The sequence below is a fragment of the Fomitopsis serialis genome (assembly GCF_022376445.1).
Source record: "Fomitopsis serialis strain Sig1Antser10 chromosome Unknown B0H18scaffold_6, whole genome shotgun sequence".
Lineage (NCBI taxonomy): Eukaryota > Fungi > Basidiomycota > Agaricomycetes > Polyporales > Fomitopsidaceae > Fomitopsis > Fomitopsis serialis.
The window spans coordinates 488,246-506,751 of record NW_025954966.1 but is presented as its reverse complement, the minus strand read 5'-3'; the positions used below and the strand labels follow the sequence as shown (position 1 = coordinate 506,751).

At 51.9% G+C, this 18,506-nt stretch overlaps 5 protein-coding genes across 5 annotated transcripts; 3 read left to right on the top strand and 2 right to left on the bottom strand.

Moving 5' to 3' along the window:
• The first annotated feature begins 431 nt into the window (after positions 1-431).
• Positions 432-1,918, top strand: B0H18DRAFT_550840 (uncharacterized protein). Its single transcript, XM_048038567.1, has 2 exons — positions 432-834; positions 885-1,918. Exons 1-2 carry the CDS (start codon positions 750-752, stop codon positions 1,553-1,555), a joined length of 756 nt encoding a protein of 251 aa, XP_047898345.1. The 5' UTR covers positions 432-749; the 3' UTR covers positions 1,556-1,918.
• Positions 1,919-4,249: 2,331 nt separating this feature from the next.
• B0H18DRAFT_1115010 (GroES-like protein) lies at positions 4,250-5,603 on the top strand (the record flags this gene model as incomplete). The annotated part of the gene is made up of 6 exons (XM_048033202.1): positions 4,250-4,297; positions 4,347-4,449; positions 4,508-4,748; positions 4,801-4,907; positions 4,967-5,281; positions 5,356-5,603. The coding sequence occupies 6 exons, from the start codon at positions 4,250-4,252 to the stop codon at positions 5,601-5,603; spliced, it is 1,062 nt and encodes a 353-aa protein (XP_047898344.1).
• A 2,900-nt stretch (positions 5,604-8,503) lies between these two features.
• B0H18DRAFT_855057 (uncharacterized protein) lies at positions 8,504-9,686 on the top strand (the record flags this gene model as incomplete). Its single annotated transcript, XM_048039640.1, has 7 exons — positions 8,504-8,695; positions 8,752-8,907; positions 8,969-9,044; positions 9,100-9,214; positions 9,266-9,285; positions 9,340-9,418; positions 9,539-9,686. Coding segments are annotated over 7 exons (786 nt in total), but the record flags the coding sequence as incomplete, so codon positions are not given.
• Positions 9,687-12,632: 2,946 nt separating this feature from the next.
• Positions 12,633-13,653, bottom strand: B0H18DRAFT_870049 (uncharacterized protein; the record flags this gene model as incomplete). The annotated part of the gene is made up of 3 exons (XM_048040067.1): positions 12,633-13,303; positions 13,352-13,473; positions 13,517-13,653. The coding sequence occupies 3 exons, from the start codon at positions 13,651-13,653 to the stop codon at positions 12,633-12,635; spliced, it is 930 nt and encodes a 309-aa protein (XP_047898342.1).
• A 4,279-nt stretch (positions 13,654-17,932) lies between these two features.
• Positions 17,933-18,286, bottom strand: B0H18DRAFT_1115008 (uncharacterized protein; the record flags this gene model as incomplete). Its single annotated transcript, XM_048033201.1, has 2 exons — positions 17,933-18,108; positions 18,163-18,286. 2 exons carry the CDS (start codon positions 18,284-18,286, stop codon positions 17,933-17,935), a joined length of 300 nt encoding a protein of 99 aa, XP_047898341.1.
• Between the last annotated feature and the right edge of the window lie 220 nt (positions 18,287-18,506).

The window sequence follows — 18,506 nt, the reverse complement described above, 5'->3', positions numbered from 1 at the left end:
CCATACCGGTTGCGGCTTCTAGTCTAATTGTACGAGAAGTGGCGCAAACATACTATTGGGTGCTCAGTTCATGTGAAACCTGGAACCGTGGATTCGGGGATAGTCAATGGGATTTAGTCTCATTCGGTTGCAGATTTGTCACAGGATGGATGCAGATGGGCCCGGGCAACTTGCTCGGACGCGCCGAAGCGTAACACATCATGCCTCGGACTCACCGGCACAGCTCAACTGAAGTCACACATCTTCTTCGAACCGTCGGACCATTAGATGTAAACTTAAATGTATCAGAGCAGGTTCTACGATTGCTTCTATCATCAGACAACCAGGGGTCAGAACCTTGTATTGACAGATCGCAGTTGCGCGCGCCGTTAGCAACACTGGTCGCCGGTGTTCGTAAAGTACACCGATTATCCTGATGGCGGTTCGCTTTTGCTCAGTATAGCACCATCAGTTTCTCCCATAGACCTTATAACTTCGTTTTACCTGCGACCTAATTGCCCCCTAGCTTCAGCAGTATTGACAAGGGCCCCCGCAAACCCTCACACGACATGTCGACTCCGAAGACTGACACGGACTCCGTTGCGGCTCCAATACCGCATAAGGAGAGAAGATATCAGTCGTATCCCGGTAGCGAGTACGTCCTACCGTCAGACGACGCGGAAAAAGAAAGGTCAATGACCACCTCTTGACTGTGTCACAATCTCATGAGCTAATTGTTCTACAGACTTGCTCTGCAACATCGGTTGCTCATGCACGTCCTAGATAATCGTATCATCATGCCCGATGTCACGATAGGTCCGGCCGACCATATTCTGGACAGCGGGACAGGAACTGGTATGCATGTTCCGATCTGTCTGTATTCTGTAGCTAACGCCGTGCGGCAGGCATATGGTTGCTGGACGCGATGAAAGTCGTCCCTGACAGTACTGTCCTACATGGTCTCGACATCGAGCCTGGACTCTTCCCGCGAGATGATCACGCCGTCGTCTCGCGTGGAAACGTACACTTCCATGTCGGGAGCTGCACTGCATTGCCGTCCGACTGGAACAGCAAGTTCAAGCTCGTGAACCAGCGTCACATGATTGCGGCGCTGCGTAAAGAAGAGTGGGGAAGATCTATCCAAGAGATCTTTCGGGTCCTCGAACCAGGTGGCTGGGTGCAGTTTGGAGAGGTCGAATATTGGAGGGCCGGTCCGGAGACAGAGAAATTCAAAGCCCTGACGACTACTGTGGCGAAAGCGAAAGGCCTGGTCCTCGACTGCGCCGTTCGCGTCCCGGAGTTGCTCCGCGAGACCGGATTCTCACAGATCAGCGTTCAGTCAACAGTCATCCCTTTGGGGAAGAATGGAGGGCAGCTTGCTGCTGACGCTCGCAGAAACTGGATGGCAGTCTTCCGAGGACTGAAGACCCCTGTGCTCAAGGCCGGGGGATTCGGTCACGTCAGCTCAGAAGCTGACTTCGATTTGATGACGGATAGAATGGAAGACGAATGGCAGAACTCACAGGATGCAGAGATACAGAACAACGTTATCTGTGCCCAAAAGCCACTGCTATAGTTACGATTACAGCTGTCCATTAGATGCTCGCTGCAATGGGTGATATTTTGTAACACTTACAGTATCTATACAAGTCTCGATCCAAGGCCCTCTCACGTTGCTGTATGAGACGTACTGATGTCGAACTGTATGCCGATGAGTCGAGCGGTTCTGCTGCAACATACACATATGCACTGCGACGCGAATACAGCACGGGTTTATGCATAAAGATGTCGTCGGAAGCGTCGATATTCGTTTGCCCGATCCAGTTGCCGCACTAGTATGTAAGGTGCCTGCCTTAAGGCTGTGTAGCTTCGATTTGTCGAGAATCCACGCTGGTTCAGCGGATAGTAGTACGCTTTGTGCGATGCCGCTTGCATATCACTGCAGGATGATATTGAATATATTTCATGCGGAAGAGCTGGAAGTCGCAGTACATAGCTTCAGTCTCAGAACATGATCATAGACTGGCAAAACAGGAGCAGCAGCGGCGGCGCGTCCACAACAACTCGGACGCTGACCGATGCGGATTCCGGAATGGTGGGAGGCGCCAAGAACAAACTGGCGGTGACGATCGCATTATTTAATGTGTTGCCTCCTCATCGAAATTACATACCCTATCCTGACCCTATCTATGTAGCTGCATATCCAGCGCGTGCGCACGGCGCGGCACGCGCCACCAGTTGGTGACCGCGCCCGCCAAAGTCGTTGTGACAGCCGAGCGCGGCAAGGCCGTGACACACTGACCGCCCGCGGTGGCGCATGCCGGATTTGGTGACCCCGAGCGGTGACCGAGGCTTAGCGCCCGCGGCGGTCACGACGAATCCGCCTGAGAACGACGCCACGCTCGTCTTCCAAGGTCCTCGCGCCATGCGCCTCTTGTCGTATACCATAACGCTCTCTCGTTATTGGCTACTATGGGCTCGACATGGATAACTGTTAATACACACTGAGCAGGCCTCGCTTCCGCTGTCAGCGATTGTTTTGCAACCTGAGAATCCCACACACTGGCATGCACCTGATGTAGTGCCGTGCAACGGCGCCACGGAGAGCGATAGCGAGCCTCGCAGGCATCGGAGATCTGCAGGGGCAGCTGGAACGGGCTTGAGAAGGCTCTTTGCACCATCGTAACAAAGCAAGGCGTGCACTCGGTACTCGTCTCAACTCCACCGTTATTCTGACAACGACTTCGATTCTCAACCATACAGTACGTTGCCCGTGTCGTCCGAGGGCGCATCGAGCCGCGGGCTGAATATGTGAGTGATTGGCCTCTTCAGTGTCCACCCCCTGTCAACATTCACTAGACCACTAGACACGAACGAACGAGGAAGCAAGGGTAACGGGGCGAAGTGTAAATGGAAAGGACGGTGTGAGCATAAAGACTAAAAATACAAAGGTAAGTCCGTCCTGTTGTTCGCCCACTCTACAGCTCGTGTTCTACTGGCTCGCGAACCGGCTTTTTATGCACGCACTTACGCACTCGCCCTCGCTCGCTAGCCCGCGCATCCTCACGTATGCGCTTGTCTGTTACTCGCTCGCACACGATGGCGTGAAAGCTCTTCCACAGACTGGGGAGTAACTGTACAGCTCATCTAGGTATTGTGCGATCTGAGTCCGCCACAAGGCCTCAAGCTTCAAGCTCAAGGCCTCTTATGCTGACGTTGACACGTCGACACGCCACACCTGTGCGCGATGTGGATGCATCACCTTCTCTTAAAGCCTTAGGTGTCCTTTTCTTCCTATTCCGAGTTGTCAAGCGCCTCTCGAAGGGCACCTGAACCTTCTCACACCTCCGACGGCACCAAGGATCACGGATCATCAGCGGTCAGCCAACTTCAGATCATGTGGAGCTGCATTACCCTGAGCGCGAACTACAGCTAGACCTTTTGTGGAAGCTTCCCAAGTTCCATTGTCAGGCGACGTACATCAAGGGTATGGGAAGCCACAACGATTGGGTTCAATATGCAGCAGCCTCTGGAACATGGGAGCAAAGAAGACTGAGCCGAGCCATGAATACGACTCCAGTGCGCGAGTTCTGGATGGTGCGCTAACGTGTTTGGGCCTGATGCTCGGCACGAGTCAAAGTTTGGACGGATACGATGGTGAGGATTCTTTCTGAGTTAGAATACAGAGATGCAGGATAACTCCTCTTTGCCAGCGTGGAGTCATCAAATCGGGTCGCGACCCCGCGCAGTGGCGCACAGAATACCGCCCCGTTCATGTTGGCACAACCTACGAACAGTGTCGCTGGAATACATGATGCAATACATGGTCAGTATACTGCATATCTGCTCGAGGGCAATTATGCAACAGGTTATATTAGACCTCTCTCGCCAATGGTACGTAGTGGCCAGCGGCCATCTGCAATGAAATGGAACACCATCGGCGGTCAAATGTTCAACGTTCAACGTTACAACGGTCAGCTGTCCGAATTGTTCGGGGGCACTCGCCTTCCACGGCATGTTCTGATCGGACATTCATAGGTACCTGGGCGCAATCATGTAAAGGTAATGGACCTCCTTTCTAGGCCGCGTAACTGGCTCTATTGAGACACGTTGTGCTCCACGTCGAAGTCAAATTGGACATCCGTTGTCTGTTCCTCTGTCACACCGGTCACTCAGTTTGACGGACGCTCGGGAAGTAGTATATGATGTCCACTTACAACATCTGCACCAGCGTTCAAGGCGATTCTTCTCTACCTCAATTCCTTCGGCAATGGATGATTTGTCGCGCAAACTCATGAAAGCTCTTGTCATATGCGAGGTGACTCACCATGACTGACACTGTCTCATTACACTGACGCCTTCGACAGGGGAAAACCACTGCGGTTCAGGATCATCCCATCCCTTCCGTAGACAGTGACGATGTCCTTGTGAAGGTCGTCGCTGTAGCGCAGAACCCTTCGGATTGGAAATGTACGATTATAGGTCTTGTCTGTCCATTATTATTGTTCAACAGACCATGCGATGGTAGTCGTCGACACAGTCCAGAACATTGGTACTGTCGTTGGCTGCGATTGGTCGGGACACATTGTACAGAGGGGCAAGAACGTGAGGACGCCTGAACTTGGCGCACACGTCTCTGGCTTTGTGATGGGCGGGACCTTCGTTGACAGCGGCGCCTTCGCGGAATACGTGAAGACGCCCGCTGAACTGGCGTGGTTCGTACCAGAGGGAACTATTAGCCACGAGCAGGCTGCGACTATGAGCGGAGGGTGAGTCGTATACATTGCGCTCTCTTAGATGATGTATGAATGCGTGAACCAGAGTTTCCACCGCAGTTCAATGTTTATATCATCCTCACCGTTTAGGGCTTGTCGAGCCCCCCGACAGAGTGGATGGTGTAGAGTGGATACTGGTTTACGGAGGAAGCTGTAAGTAAAGATACGAATCACGTGCTAGTCGTGCTGCCTGACTGTTTCCCGTCCATCAGCTTCTGTTGGCCAATACGCCATACAGCTCGCTCACCTCTCCGGATACAAGGTGGTCACCACGGCGTCTCCACAGAACTTCGAACTCGTTCGATCGCTGGGCGCGGACGCTGTCTTTGACTACAAGGACCCGGGGGTCATCGCGGCCATCAAGGAGGTGACTGAAGACAGCGTACGTTCTGCGATTGATACCCAGAGCACGAAAGAAACACAGGAGCTTTGCGTACGCGCAATGGGAGTCGGAGGCGGGAAGCTGATCTTGATGTTTCCTCCAACTTTCAAAGCGAAGAAGCTTCGGAAAGACGTCGAGCTCATTCGTACGTGGTTTAATATTTATACGGGTGTACCACTCCGGCTCATATTCGTTGAATTTGACATGCGACTCGGATAGCTACGCTGATATACACTGCACTTGGCCGTCCATTCGCGATCGGTCCTCAAGCACAGTATGCTGCGCAGCCAAAAGACAGGGCACAAATTGCTGGTTTCTTCAAGAAGATGCCGGATCTTGTACGCAATGGACTGCTAGTACCGAACCGTGTCAAGCTCTGGGAAGGTGGCATGCGAGCAATACCGGAGGGTCTGCAGTACATGCGGGATGGGAGGGTCAGTGGGGAAAAGATTGTGTATCATTTCTGATGGATGTAAACAATGTGTGGGCTATTGTGATACCAGTGTTTGTCTACATTCTTGATCTCACTCTTGCTTTTTTTTTTTGATTCCCTTTATTGTCCGCGAGGGCCGCGCCCTATGTAGACAATGCTCTGGTGCTACGAGTAAGTACGTGTAGGGGGTCTGTCGGAGTCAGTCTGAACATGCACTCACTCTTGCTTTACATTGGGATACTGACAGGGTTTGGAAGACCACCTAACTAGTACTACTGTCAGATACATTCATAGCAGGGCACACAGCTGTGATATAGTGCAGTGATGAACTAGATGCTGTTGTGTTGTAGTGACTCAATGTGTTCATAGAAAAAAGCCACTTGCAAACAGAAGTCTATATTAGGATGTATTGGAGGCATCATTGTGCACGTTTCTGTCTGTCTATATTTCCCCAATTGACAATGGGCAATAGCATCACAATGCATGAGAAACATGAATGGCTTATGTGAAGTTTCTAACATTCCTTTGAACCACTGGCATCAACAGCAACTATGTACATTAGATGCAAGTCAAATATTCAATTGTTTCACAATGGATTGACATTGCCATCTACTGTTAGTTGGTCTATCAAAAGGTGCATCTGAGTTTGACATGGTGTAATATGATACTGATATAGTGTTGTATGACATCAGTGAAGACATGAGGAGTCATTTACTCATCATATGTCAGGATTATATGGCAGACTACATGCAGACATAATTGCATGAGGCTGATCAGCCTCAGTACAGTGTTACTCATGATCTTTGTGATGAATGCACACTAGATAGAGGTCATCTATATTCCAATCAAATAGGGTCAAGAGAAAGCAAACTGTATATATGATGCTGTGACCATTTAACAGCCTATTGTCATGTTCAAAACCAACTGATACTGGGTTTGTGATGGATCATCATGGAACACATAGAAAAACAACTGTCAACCAATGATATTAAATACATGCTGTGATGGACACTCCATCACAGCATGCATTTGATATCATGCAGAATAACTCTAGCATTAACCATGATAGAAATATGCAGGGATTGAACCCAGGTCTGATAACAATAGCTTACAGATGTTACCACTGCACTACTGCATCCCTTCACCATATGGACTTTCAAGCTATCTTGTATCCTGACAAACTATAACACTAGAGTGGTTGGTCCCTCCAGACATTGATCTTGCAAACTGGATGCCTTTCTGCAGAGGTTTATTAGTGCCAGTACCCAAGGGCTCACACTTTAAATCTCTCCAGTGACCCATTGGATGTTTTGTCCTGTCAAACTCCATCACCCTCCTTCTAGGTTGAAAAGCATAAACATACCATCTACTCTACAAGAGGTGTGGATTCTTCGCACACTCCCATTGGTGGAGAGACAAGGACAATTCAGGCTTTCGATTGGCCAGAGACAAACATTACCTCTGATTGGCCCAAGGCCAATGTGGACGCGCGGAGACTGCCGAGTGCTGCCCGAGCTGCAAGTGCTCTCCTGTGCTCTCTCCTGCTCTCTCGTACTGGCATGCACTGAGTCCACTGACCGGCATGGAGATCAAAATCTTGAAAGAATCACCCACTCGGACTGTCCTGCTCTAGCTCCTCTGAACCTCATGAGTATGCTTTCAATATAACTGAAGAGGTGACAAGGTAAGAGAAGGCATGCTGTGATTTCATGGGATGTAGGAGAGGCGGAGAGGAGGTGGTGAACAAGGAGGGCACATCAATCATTGTGCAGGCAGTTGAGCGAGAACGAGAGCCTGTTTGCCTGGCCCAGTCGTCTATGCACTGGATTCCCAGCGGGTCAACGGCTTATATGTTCTCCAGAGCTGCTCGGATGATCGAATACAATACATTGGGTGTCAGGTTGCACACTGGTCTACGGAGATTTCGCGGTTGTCACGGTCGTCGGCGGGCTCGGGAGGCAGTATGGAGTCCAGAGAGCCTCTTCGTCCAGGCTAAGAAGATTCACACATGACTGTGATTCCAAAATACGGGCTTGGACATCGGACTCACTGTCGCTGACAGCGGGCAGTGCGACGCAGACGCAGTAGTATTAGATGTTCACTGGCAGGGGACGTCTGAGGCAAGCCTTACATCGTAAGTGCTCGCAAGTAGTGATAAGCTAAAAAGTTAATATTGGCGATGTCTGTGGGATTATTGATGTCACTATTGATGATGTAATACCGCTCAAATCGATTGAGGAGCGCGGCTTTTGCGATTATGCTAGCACCCTTCATGCCGCTGCTCCTCCTCTAATTGCTACTGGCATTCTCAGGATACCTCTTCCTGGACCTCAGGCCGGTAAGGACTTGATACTGGGAATACCCAGGCCAACGTAACTCGGATGTCCCGATAGATGAGCTTCTGGTGTGGCGCATTCATGCTGCAGCACTGATTCAGATGCACAGACAACTATAGGATTGCCACACTGATGATCGCCAGATCCTCGTGTGCTTGCATGCTGTGACTGTCATGTGGGCGGCTGTGTCTAGGCTGTGCATACTACCTATCAGATTCCCTTGTTGGCGAAGAGTTCAGGCATTCGCGCCGTTTTACACCAGCACGGTCTATGCTACGAAGTCATGATGTCCTTCATACTCTGTGTGAGGTAAGCACAAGTATTGAGCATCTAAATAGCTTACTATCGGTTCCGATGCAGATGTGATGCTGCTGCAACAGTGACAACCACAGAAGCTTGTTCACAAGTGACATCGCGGATCGTGTAAACGAGGCGTTGTGTACTTGGTATTGTTGTTTTCTCGGACGAATCACCGGCAGGGAGCGCGGTCAATATTCCTGTGCTTGTATATATGCGTCGTTGCTGGCGGCAGCTGGTATTGTAACTCTCGGTCTCGCTTGTGGACGTGTCCCTCTTTCACATGGCCTCGGTCCCTCTCCTCAGTGCTACCTTGGCAAGTGAAGCCCTGGAAAGCTTGTTCTTTGGGATTTTTCTTGTCCTTGCCTTCACTTCTGTTTACTTTCATGTTGCTCGGACTGACTCAGGGACTGAATACAAGGTTCGCCGGTGCTTGGCTTTATGGAGACCAATATTTGTGGGTTCAATCTTCATAACCGTCACCGTGACTGCTGTGCATAGGATTGTGTGCCATATCATAGTCCCGTCAGCTGATGCTCAAGGCATCAGCACTGGGTTACAATCGTGGTGCGACTGTTCGACGCATTTGTCAACTTCGAAAGTGGCACGGCACCATCGCAATACTACTCCAACCTGGCGACGTCAACTGAGGCCATCAAGACGTCGTTCCTCATCGTCACACTTATCGAATGTGATATCATGCTAGTACGCCGCTTTCTTGTATTATGCCTCCCACTTTGATGCTTGAATGCTTGAATGCTTGAAGATTTACCGACTATGGATTGTCTGGAACTACAGTTACATGGTCATCTTTATACCGACATGTGCCGTATTAGGGTTATGTGGTGTGACTGCCCTTGTTGTCAGTTCTTGAACCAAGCACTAACGCTCATCCAGTGACGGGACCCGGGGCCATATACCAACAAACATGTCTTAAGGCAGCGGGTGCGGATACTGTATTCCTCAGTGTCCTCAGTCGCTGGATTACCTCTAGCTACGCTTTCACCTTTGTGTAAGTCTGGGATCATTATGGAGACGGGCCTCGACCTTGACCGTCCTGCAGAACAAATGTTTACAGTACTTGTAAGCATCAATAAGCACTCGATGAAGAGTTTGACAAACATCAGAACTCTCCAGGCGGGATTGTGTATCGTGTGTGGTCAGCGGTTGTCGCTTCACCAGGGTTGGGGGCCCAAACCTCATGGTCGGTGCCGCTGTGATTGCTGTGCGTCGACGTTAGCTGATTGTAACTCCTCTTCAGAACGTTGTTGTCACCATGGTGGAAAGTGCTGCCCTGTACACGTACGTGCCCACTGCTTCATTCATGAATAATAAGTGGAACCTTACTCTACAGGTCGTACACCATTTTCTTTTTCGTGTCATACGAGGCCAGGAGCAACATACAGTACTTTTGCATAGACACGCTCTGTCCGATCGCCGGAATAGTGTTCATGCTGATCAACGTCCGTGTCGGTCTAGGCTGGGCGCAGCAAGCCACTTTGTCTCCTTCGGCGTCTTTTGGCCTGACTTTCCGGCATGGCACCACTAGGAACACGGGAGACACTCTCGCCATGCGTCCCGTAACAGTAGATATATCGACCATAGCGCCTCAAGATGCCGGAGGCCATTCGGACCAGTCGCAAACGAAGACGGAGTATAGACTGCCTGTATGATTTGACGTATACTACTACGTTGGTGACATGGCAGATCATCGAATGTACCGTCGTCATAACGTACAATTTTAGTCGTCAAGTAATTGTTGGTGAATTGTGATCCTCGACTCCATCATGATGTTGCTCGTGACTGATTGGAACTACTAGTTCAGGGAAGGGTCGGTACCGTCCCACCCTTCAACGCCGAGAATGATAGAATCAGGCTATCTACTGATGCTTCTGTGGACGAATGTGTGCGTATGCCTGATTGTTCTGTCAAGAGACTTCTTCTGTCATGGCGTTATCAGATGGAGCTCACCCGCGAAACTCCACCGCTCACCGCTCAGGCTACTTGGCCTCATGATCCTGCGGAAAAGATCTTACTCTCAGTGCATCTTACGGCGTGTACGTATGAAGCTTGAAACGCGCCGCACGCATTCTGAATGTTCTCGTGATTTCTTAGGCTGATGTTCGCTCTTCTTACATAGCAGCACAGCGTGAGGTCGGAACCCTCCGGTCAATAGACACCGGTCGCACCCACTTCTCTCGCGGATACACAGCACCAGTTGATGCCCAATAAGACCGAAAGCCCGGAATGTGCAAGAAGATTTGGTTGCTTCCCTTCGATGGGGCGGTAATTTTTCGCACTTGCAACGACCTTATATTTGTGACAGGTCATGACGCGTCACGACGCAAACGGTGAGGGGCTCTAAATGGTACTAACTTGCACTGCGTAGTTATAATTGCGCCGCAGAATGTGTCGTGGCGGCATGGCATGTTCCGCAATGCAGTGATATTGAACAGAATGCGGAATAAACGCCATATGAGCGAGCATCGCGATACCCAGGCAGCGTGTAGCCGATCACTCGGGCCGAGAGCGATAGTCCTCAAACAGCTTCTAGAGGCTGAGTCTTCGGAGATCTCGGCTTGACAGAAGTCGCACAAAATGTGCTTCGTGAGCCTAGCAGCAATCCTCGTCAATGGAATCGGCCGTTCGAACGACTGGAGAACCGCGTGACTCACATACGAAGCTACTTGTATATCCATCTCAGGAATAAGTAAGCTTCTCCGTTCGTCGGCCTTGGGTAACACAATACACGTGGCGAGCATGGGCAAAGACCGAGCTCTCCGTGCACTGAGACCACGAAGAGAATGCGTGAATATTAGTAGATGGCTTAGGCTGACCAGATATCGGGGATAATCATGAGGATGCCTTGGGCAACAGATAATCCTTGTACACGTCATCCCGGTGCAGTCCGTGGGGCAAGCCTTGTATAACCCACGAGTACCGCTTCTACGAGTCTCCGATATGCGCACCGTCTGCTTGACCAGCGGGTGAAGAACGACAGACCCCCGTTATCACGCTGTTCAGATACGAGGCGATGGTATGTACATGCCTCATTAATATCAACGGGAGCCGCTCAGTGCCCGTCCCTTGTCAATCTCAGCTCGAGTTTGATCATGTACTCCCGGATGGCGCAGCATGAGGAGCAATAACGAGAATACGCTGGTCATGTTGAGGTACAATTTCAGTTGATCGCACCATATCGCAACCATAGTGTTCAATGCAGTGTCCAGCCCGCCCCCGAGTGCGGAGGTTTCACCCAAGATGAGCGAGGTAGCGTCTCCATCGCCATCACTCCTTTTTCCTTCGGACGGTTCGAGTGCCGACATCGCAAGCCATGGTCCTTGCGCTTCCTGCTTGCTGTGATGGTCCTGTCATCAATGCCGTCGCTCCAGGACTGGCATGATATTATGCACGCACAGATCTCCTCTTCGCACCACGGGTACGGCTGTAGACAGCATCTAGCTCCTGAAGCCCTTGTGCAATACGCAAGAATGATGCTCCCGGCAACCAGCGCGGCAGGCGTTTAGAAACGAGCTCCGATCGTGATACCCGTGGCAGGTTTGTTCGAGCATTCACGCGGCGGAATAAAACTCACTATCCATGTGACGAGCCTCAGAAGTGTGATATTGCAGCTATCCAACAGCTATCTGTTGCCTCGGTGAGCACTACAGTAACATACCGCTCGCGACACCCATGATGAGTCTCACAAGTTGGCACTCACGTCTTCGTTTTACATACTGACCACTGTCTCAGGGTCATATTGGGACTGCATCTGTGATGCAGTATGAATCACACCCCTGCGGTCAGTGTGGCAAGTGCGAGGCAGCATAATTGTGTCACGGTGCAGTCTGGACTCGGTAGTAAGGCTCGGGAATTGCCGTTGATGTGTGGGCGTGTGTGGGCGCGCTTCCCTCAATTGTCTAAGCAATATTACCGACTCTTCAGACCGCGCATGCACCCATAATGATCCTCATAGGCGTACCTATGTTATGCACAGCGAGTTGTATCCCGCACTCGTTGACTAGTACTTGGTAGCGCTAAGCCAGCTACACTCAGGGTGACTCCGTACTAACTTCGTCTACTCGTAGGTTGGGCCCGGGTACGTCGCAGGGGCCTGTGACAGCAGTTGAGACGTTTGCGCCCTGTCATAACTTGAATCGCATTCGCGCAAGCTACTTGAACATGGACTGGGAATAATCAGTGCGTACAAGTCGAACCCTTGTGTCTACAACGGGTCGCTAGCTCGCGAGGATTACGCGTAGGGATGCCGTGCCTCGAAAGCAACGAGCGTATCTGTTTTAGACGTCCCGTTATCGTATATGCCTCTCGCACCATGATCATACTCCATCGAGCGAGTATCGCAATCGGATCAGGAACAGTACCACGAGAAATCATGGAGAGTACCTATCTAAAGTGCAATATGCGATCCCTCAAACTAGAGGTTTCTGGGCATAGACTACGGTGTATTTCATCTCCGCGTCTGCCGAATCCTGCATTTCCTTCTCCATCCTGTCAACCATAGCATCGAAGTCAGCTTCCGAACTGACATAACCGAACCCTCCAGCCTTCAGTATAGGAGTCTTCATCCCTCGGAAGGAAGCTATCCAGTTGTTGCGGGCATCGACAGCAAGCTGTCCTCCACGGCTTCCCATCGGAATCTGTTTCTCCTCAACGCTGACTTGTGAGAACCCGGCTTGGCGGAGCATATCCGGAAGGCGAGCGGCGCAGTCGGCGAGCAGGTCCTTCGCTACGCCAACAGCCTTTGCCAGTGCACTGAACCTCGCCGTGTCGGGCCCGGCCTTGTAACCCACGATCTCTCCGAACTGCACCCAACCGCCGGGTACGACGACCCGGAACATTTCCGAGAGAGCTCTCTCCCATTCCGCCTTGCGCAACGCGCCAATGAGGAGTCGCTGGTTGATGAGCTTGAACTTGTTGTTCCAGTCGCCCGGTAACGCTGTGATGCTCCCGACGTGGAACTGTACGTTCCCGCGCGAGACGACGGCGTTGTCCTCTTGTGGAAACAAGCCTGGCTCGATGTCGAGGCCGTGCAAGACAGTCGTACCAGGAACGACATTCATGACGTCCAGCAACCATGTGCCTATCCGAAGTCGGTGGCGAAACTTGTACGTCTCGGAAACGAACGCACCAGATCCCGTTCCGCTGTCCAGAATATGGTCCTCCGGGCTTATCGTGACATCAGGCAAGATGAGCCGGCTCTCCAGAACCTGCGTGAGCAGCTTATGCTGGAGGGCAAGTCTGCGGGATCGTCTGCATCAGCCCGCGGTTCGAAGCCCACAACAGGGAGCCCTACCTGTGTCTCTCCGCATCATCTGACGGCAGGACGTAGTTACTTCCTGGATAAGACTGGTATCTCCTCTCTTTGTGTTGTATGGGAGCTGCAGCGGTTCCCGTGGTATTCTGGAGGGTCAACGCGTCTTGCTGTGCCATTCGGGAAGCTGATTGCCTGACAGTGGAGTTTGATGGTGCGCACACAATGACGGTCCACCTGTTATATAGACCGTCGTAGGGATTCTCGGCGGTGTGATGTTCATGGCACGAGGGACCCGCAGATCAATGCTGCGAAAATCCGAACACGGAAGGACTTAGAACCGTCTCATATTTCCAGTTTCTAACATAGATGACTTACATAACATACAAAGGTTCGAGCCCCAAATGACGTTGACTCAGCATTCCGCTGGGAACTGGCTCGATGTCCCAGAGTATCCCATCCGGGTTACGCGCGCTGTACAGCCGCAGTCAGCTTGATGAACGGATACTATCAGACTAAGTTGCGTTCATCACCAAGAACCACTCACATATGCAATTCAGAGGGAGCACCGCCTTCACCCCGGCAACTGGTTACTGGATGCATGATGGCCACGTACTCCTAAAAGCGCTTGTGACGTTCCGCGTGGTCAACCAACACCGTACACGATGATCATCCTCAGCAGCGTGCAGCCCAGTGGTGGTACTTCGCATACAAGTGGACCAGTCACCATATCAGCCCGACGCCACACTCGCGGATTCGGTACCAGCCGCCCGAGAACCACTTCACATGCAATGATGCATACGCGTAACATATGTGTGGTATCCTCGGATGTGCGCGCCAGCACGAGTTGGCTGCTGAAAAGACAAGGACATCCTAAGGATTGGCCTGTATATATACGCACCGCCTCAAGCGGCCTTGAAGACCATGGAGTGCGAAGATGGGAGCAAGCGATATTCAATCCGACAAGCTACAGGTGACGTAGAATCGCTGCAGTAAACTCAGTCTATATGCTGCGTATCTCCGTGTACAGCACTTGCAGCAGAGGCTCGGGCGGCTGATGCGGCAAGCAACGAAAGGCGTGCATATGCGTGCAAGGGCAGTATATGCATTCGTACGACTAGTGGAAGATACTCCAGAGGTCGTACAGATTGACCTTGAAAAACGCAGTGGCGATCATGCCAGCTGCGCATCCGGGACGCTCAAATCGCAGCACTGACGCGCCCGCAGAGGTAGGTGAGAACGAGAGCATCGATAAGATGATTGAAGAGATGCTGACAAGAATACGAAGGGCGTGACGCTGTTCGGCGTCCCCTTGTACTCGTATGCGCTTGTGGCGCCCCACCGACGACGCGCATGATGCGGGCGTTCGCGTAGATGAAACCTAGCGGCATAGATACTGCGCAGGCGACCCCTGACTCGTCTGTCCTCAGTGGGAAGTTTGAAGCGTTGAAGGACTAAGCAGCATCTGAGACCTCGAGTGTCCGGCGCCGAAATCCACGGCTAGTATTGGCAGAGAGTCTTGTAGTTACACCAAAGGCGCGGCCGAGCTCGTGGCTGCGGAAGGCCAACATTCCCGTACGCCTTGGATATGTGGCCTTGACGGTGTAGGTCGTGATGGTAGAGATGACGAGCATGTCGTCGCCCGACAAAAGTCCACAGGAAAGGACGGGATCGTGACCGAAGGCGGGAGAATGCGGCGTGTAAAGCCTGTCGCGTTCTATGCACCAGTGCATAGACGACGAAGAGCGCGAGAGTTAGCGACGACCCTGGCGTAGATGATGATGACGATGATGCAAGGTTCGAGGATGCAGGTTGATGCGTCACGAACCTGGCCGAGAGCATATTAGCCTCTATACACTCGTGATACGAGTCAGGCTGAGGAGTATGGGTCAGTCAGATCAGACTACACGAGAGTGATACTCACAAAGCCATCAATGCCCGATGCTACTGCTAGGCGGCGCTCGCGGTGATCTTGGGCTGATTATAGCTTCGTGACCGTCGCTGTCCGGTGGATGATAGATGTCGATGGCCGGTTCAAGGGCCAGACAAGGTAGCCACGATGATACGGCGCAGACTTCGAAGTCGAGGGATACTTAAGTCGTCGCATTGAGGGCTACGGCAAGTCATACGCGTCGTATGTTACCGGGATGGCGATTCACGCCAAGCGTCGAGGCTGAGGCCTGAGGCCTGAGGGGCGAGTCGTTTTAGTTTGTTGTATGATGCGTATACTATGTATCACTTGACGGTCAGTCTTTTAGAATTGTTGACACGATGGAGCGCATACGTTTACTTACGTTAAGGCTTAGCTGAGCTCCGGCATTCTCGACTCCGGTCCTTTGACACATTGACGGCATGGCGGTCTGCGATGGATGAGAGTAATGCACTGAGGAAGGCCCGGGGAGGAGGAGGAGGAGGAGGATCAGGAAACACACGCGTTGCCGGCGACTGCTGCGATCGCGTGACACTGTGTCACTGTGTGTGACCGCGTTCAACCACAGTCTGCCAGTGACCGTCTCCTAGTGCAGTCTCAGCCGGTATGTACTGAGTACTCGCCGCGGCTGCCTTCTGTCTGTAACAAGGTCAGTCTACGGCATGCAATCTTTGACGTAGAGCATTGAACTGATTTTACGCTGATTAATGTCCAGTCGCATCGCGAAGCTGATATGTACTTGGATCGGCAGCATTTGTACTACTAGTACCCTTTGGCCGGGTGCCCTTTGATGCAGTGCGCTTCGATGCAGTGCGCTTCGATGCAGTGCGTGCGAGTATGCCTGATGGCCGCAAGTAGGATGTCATCGACGACAGTGCGGGTTCTTCCCATGTCAGCGTACCGTAAGTACTGAGTAGTTGGCAGTGACTGGCTTCGGGAATCGGTACGCCATGGCAGGTTTCATGTTGCCGCCTGTCTCTGCTTAAACGATTCTCTCGTCTTTGACAGAACAACATCAGTCGCCACCATCCACAATACAGCGATGGTTCGGCCCCTATGCACGGCCTCCTCAAGCAAGTGGAATTGTAGTAGAACATATCGAACATATCAGTTCCAAATAAGATAAAATAAAATGAAGAGTGCGTACCTTCTCAAGTCACTGGTTTCCGACTCCACAAGCTCGATCTCCTCGACCATCCCTTCAGCGAAGCTGTCTCGAAGCCAGTGCCGGACATTAAGCCTGTCGCGCAGTCGCCCCCGGGATGATTAGCCAGTCAAACGTGAAAGTGGAGATGAGATATCAGATCGAAAGAACACTTACGCTGCAAGAAGAGAATTTGTGTATACTGAAACCACATGTCCCTGTTGGTGGATCGTATGCAGACCGGATTCCAAGCAAACACGCACTTTCGCCGTTGAAGAAGTGGAAGAGGCCAGAGATGAGATTGGTAGGATCGGATCGCAAGGTACCGACGTACTGCCGGCCGCCGTCGGGCAAACGTCGCATATACGAGTGAGGACGCTGGCAAAAGGCCACTGACAGAAGACGTACGGTGGTCCACTCCAAGAGCTGCAACAAGCTGCCGAACGGCGATACCGATAACTACCATCAGCTCAACACAGTTGAGCTTGCACAGGCGAGCACCTACGCGATGATGATTCCTCGGTGTAACGTGACTGCGACAAGTTTGAAGATGAACGAGTTTGTCCTGTTTCGATGAGTACATAGCATAGATCCGGTTCCCTAGCGGCCATGACACATGTCATGATACAGTTGAGAGCGGACGTACTTGGAGAAACCTGTCCGCTTTCTGCGCAATACAATCGTCAGAGTTACGGCGATGTATGCGTCCAGGATAGATGCTGCGACAATTTGGATAGACGCGGGCACTTCAATACGAGCGAAGCTCGCCGCCTGGCTGTGACCTTGGGTACTATCATAGGAGATCAAATTGTTAGTGAGACTTTGTGTTACGGAGAGATGTGTCAGACTGACGAGTAGTAGAACTCGGCTCAACGCAGAACTTGTCAAACGGAGCCATCTGGGGGTCGTGAATAGAGCTTACACCTCCAGTCGGCTGGCACATGGAGTCCACGTGAGTGCGGCCCGCGAAATACATGGACCTGCCACCTGAGACGCGCTGACGACACATGGTGGCCACGAAAAGGAGGAAATGGCCCCACCGTGTCGACAGTCGTACGTGGCAGACAGGTGGTGTGCCAGCTGCCTACGAGGTGGGGTGCGCGTGCTTTTGACATGCGTGAACATAGTACCTCGGTGTAAACCATATTGATGTCAGCAGCACGCAGGCGTTGTGCGTGAGGCTTTTGCATCGCAGACAGCATTCAAGCAGCATTCAAGCAGCCATCCACGATCACGATGACAGTATTCAATTGCATTTGCATAATGGTTCACGTCTACGCAGCCCACACTACATAGAACAGTCCGAATGATTCTCTGTGAATACGGCGAGATGAAATCTACAATCGAGCCCTGGATACACGCGTAACAAAGAGCACTAGGACTACTACGCAGAAGATCTGCTGGGGCTTGGCTGCGCATGATCTCCCTCGGTTGACGCAATAAAGGCCTCGTTGACCTGTTGCTGCGGTTCATCTACTACTTCATCTTCGGGAACAGCGTTGATCGCGGCGGGATTATTGCGACGTGTTGCCCTATCATTGTCGAGGATAGATCTCAAGACTCTATGACACGGTATCAGTACATAATGAATTGGAGCCCGGAAGGAAGACGTACCGTGCATTTTCTTGTCGTCATTATCAGCCGACTTGCGAAGAGTTGTGAGATGGACGTCGAGTATGAGTTCGTCGACGGAGCCACGCTCGGCGTGGACACGGGTCTCGAGCGAGAGCGACGTCATGTTTGAGCTGAGGCTCAACGACGCCGACGCAGTCAAACCGCCCGTGAACCGGCTGAAGAAGCCGGAGCGTCGGGACTCCCGACGCTCCGGCTTTCGGAGACGGTGCTTGCGGGCGTTGACGGCGTAATCGTGTTGTTAGTCGCGACTCTGAGCGTGGACGACGCCGCGGAGGATGCAACGGATGGCGCATTGCTCCGCGGGGGAGACGCAGCGGGAGCCT

Bases quoted from the DNA above. Each gene is read 5' to 3' on its own strand.
- B0H18DRAFT_550840 (XM_048038567.1), top strand. From the start codon at position 750: ATGCACGTCCTAGATAATCGTATCATCATGCCCGATGTCACGATAGGT. The intron at 835-884 runs GTATGCATGTTC...GCCGTGCGGCAG, and splicing joins GGACAGCGGGACAGGAACTG to GCATATGGTTGCTGGACGCG.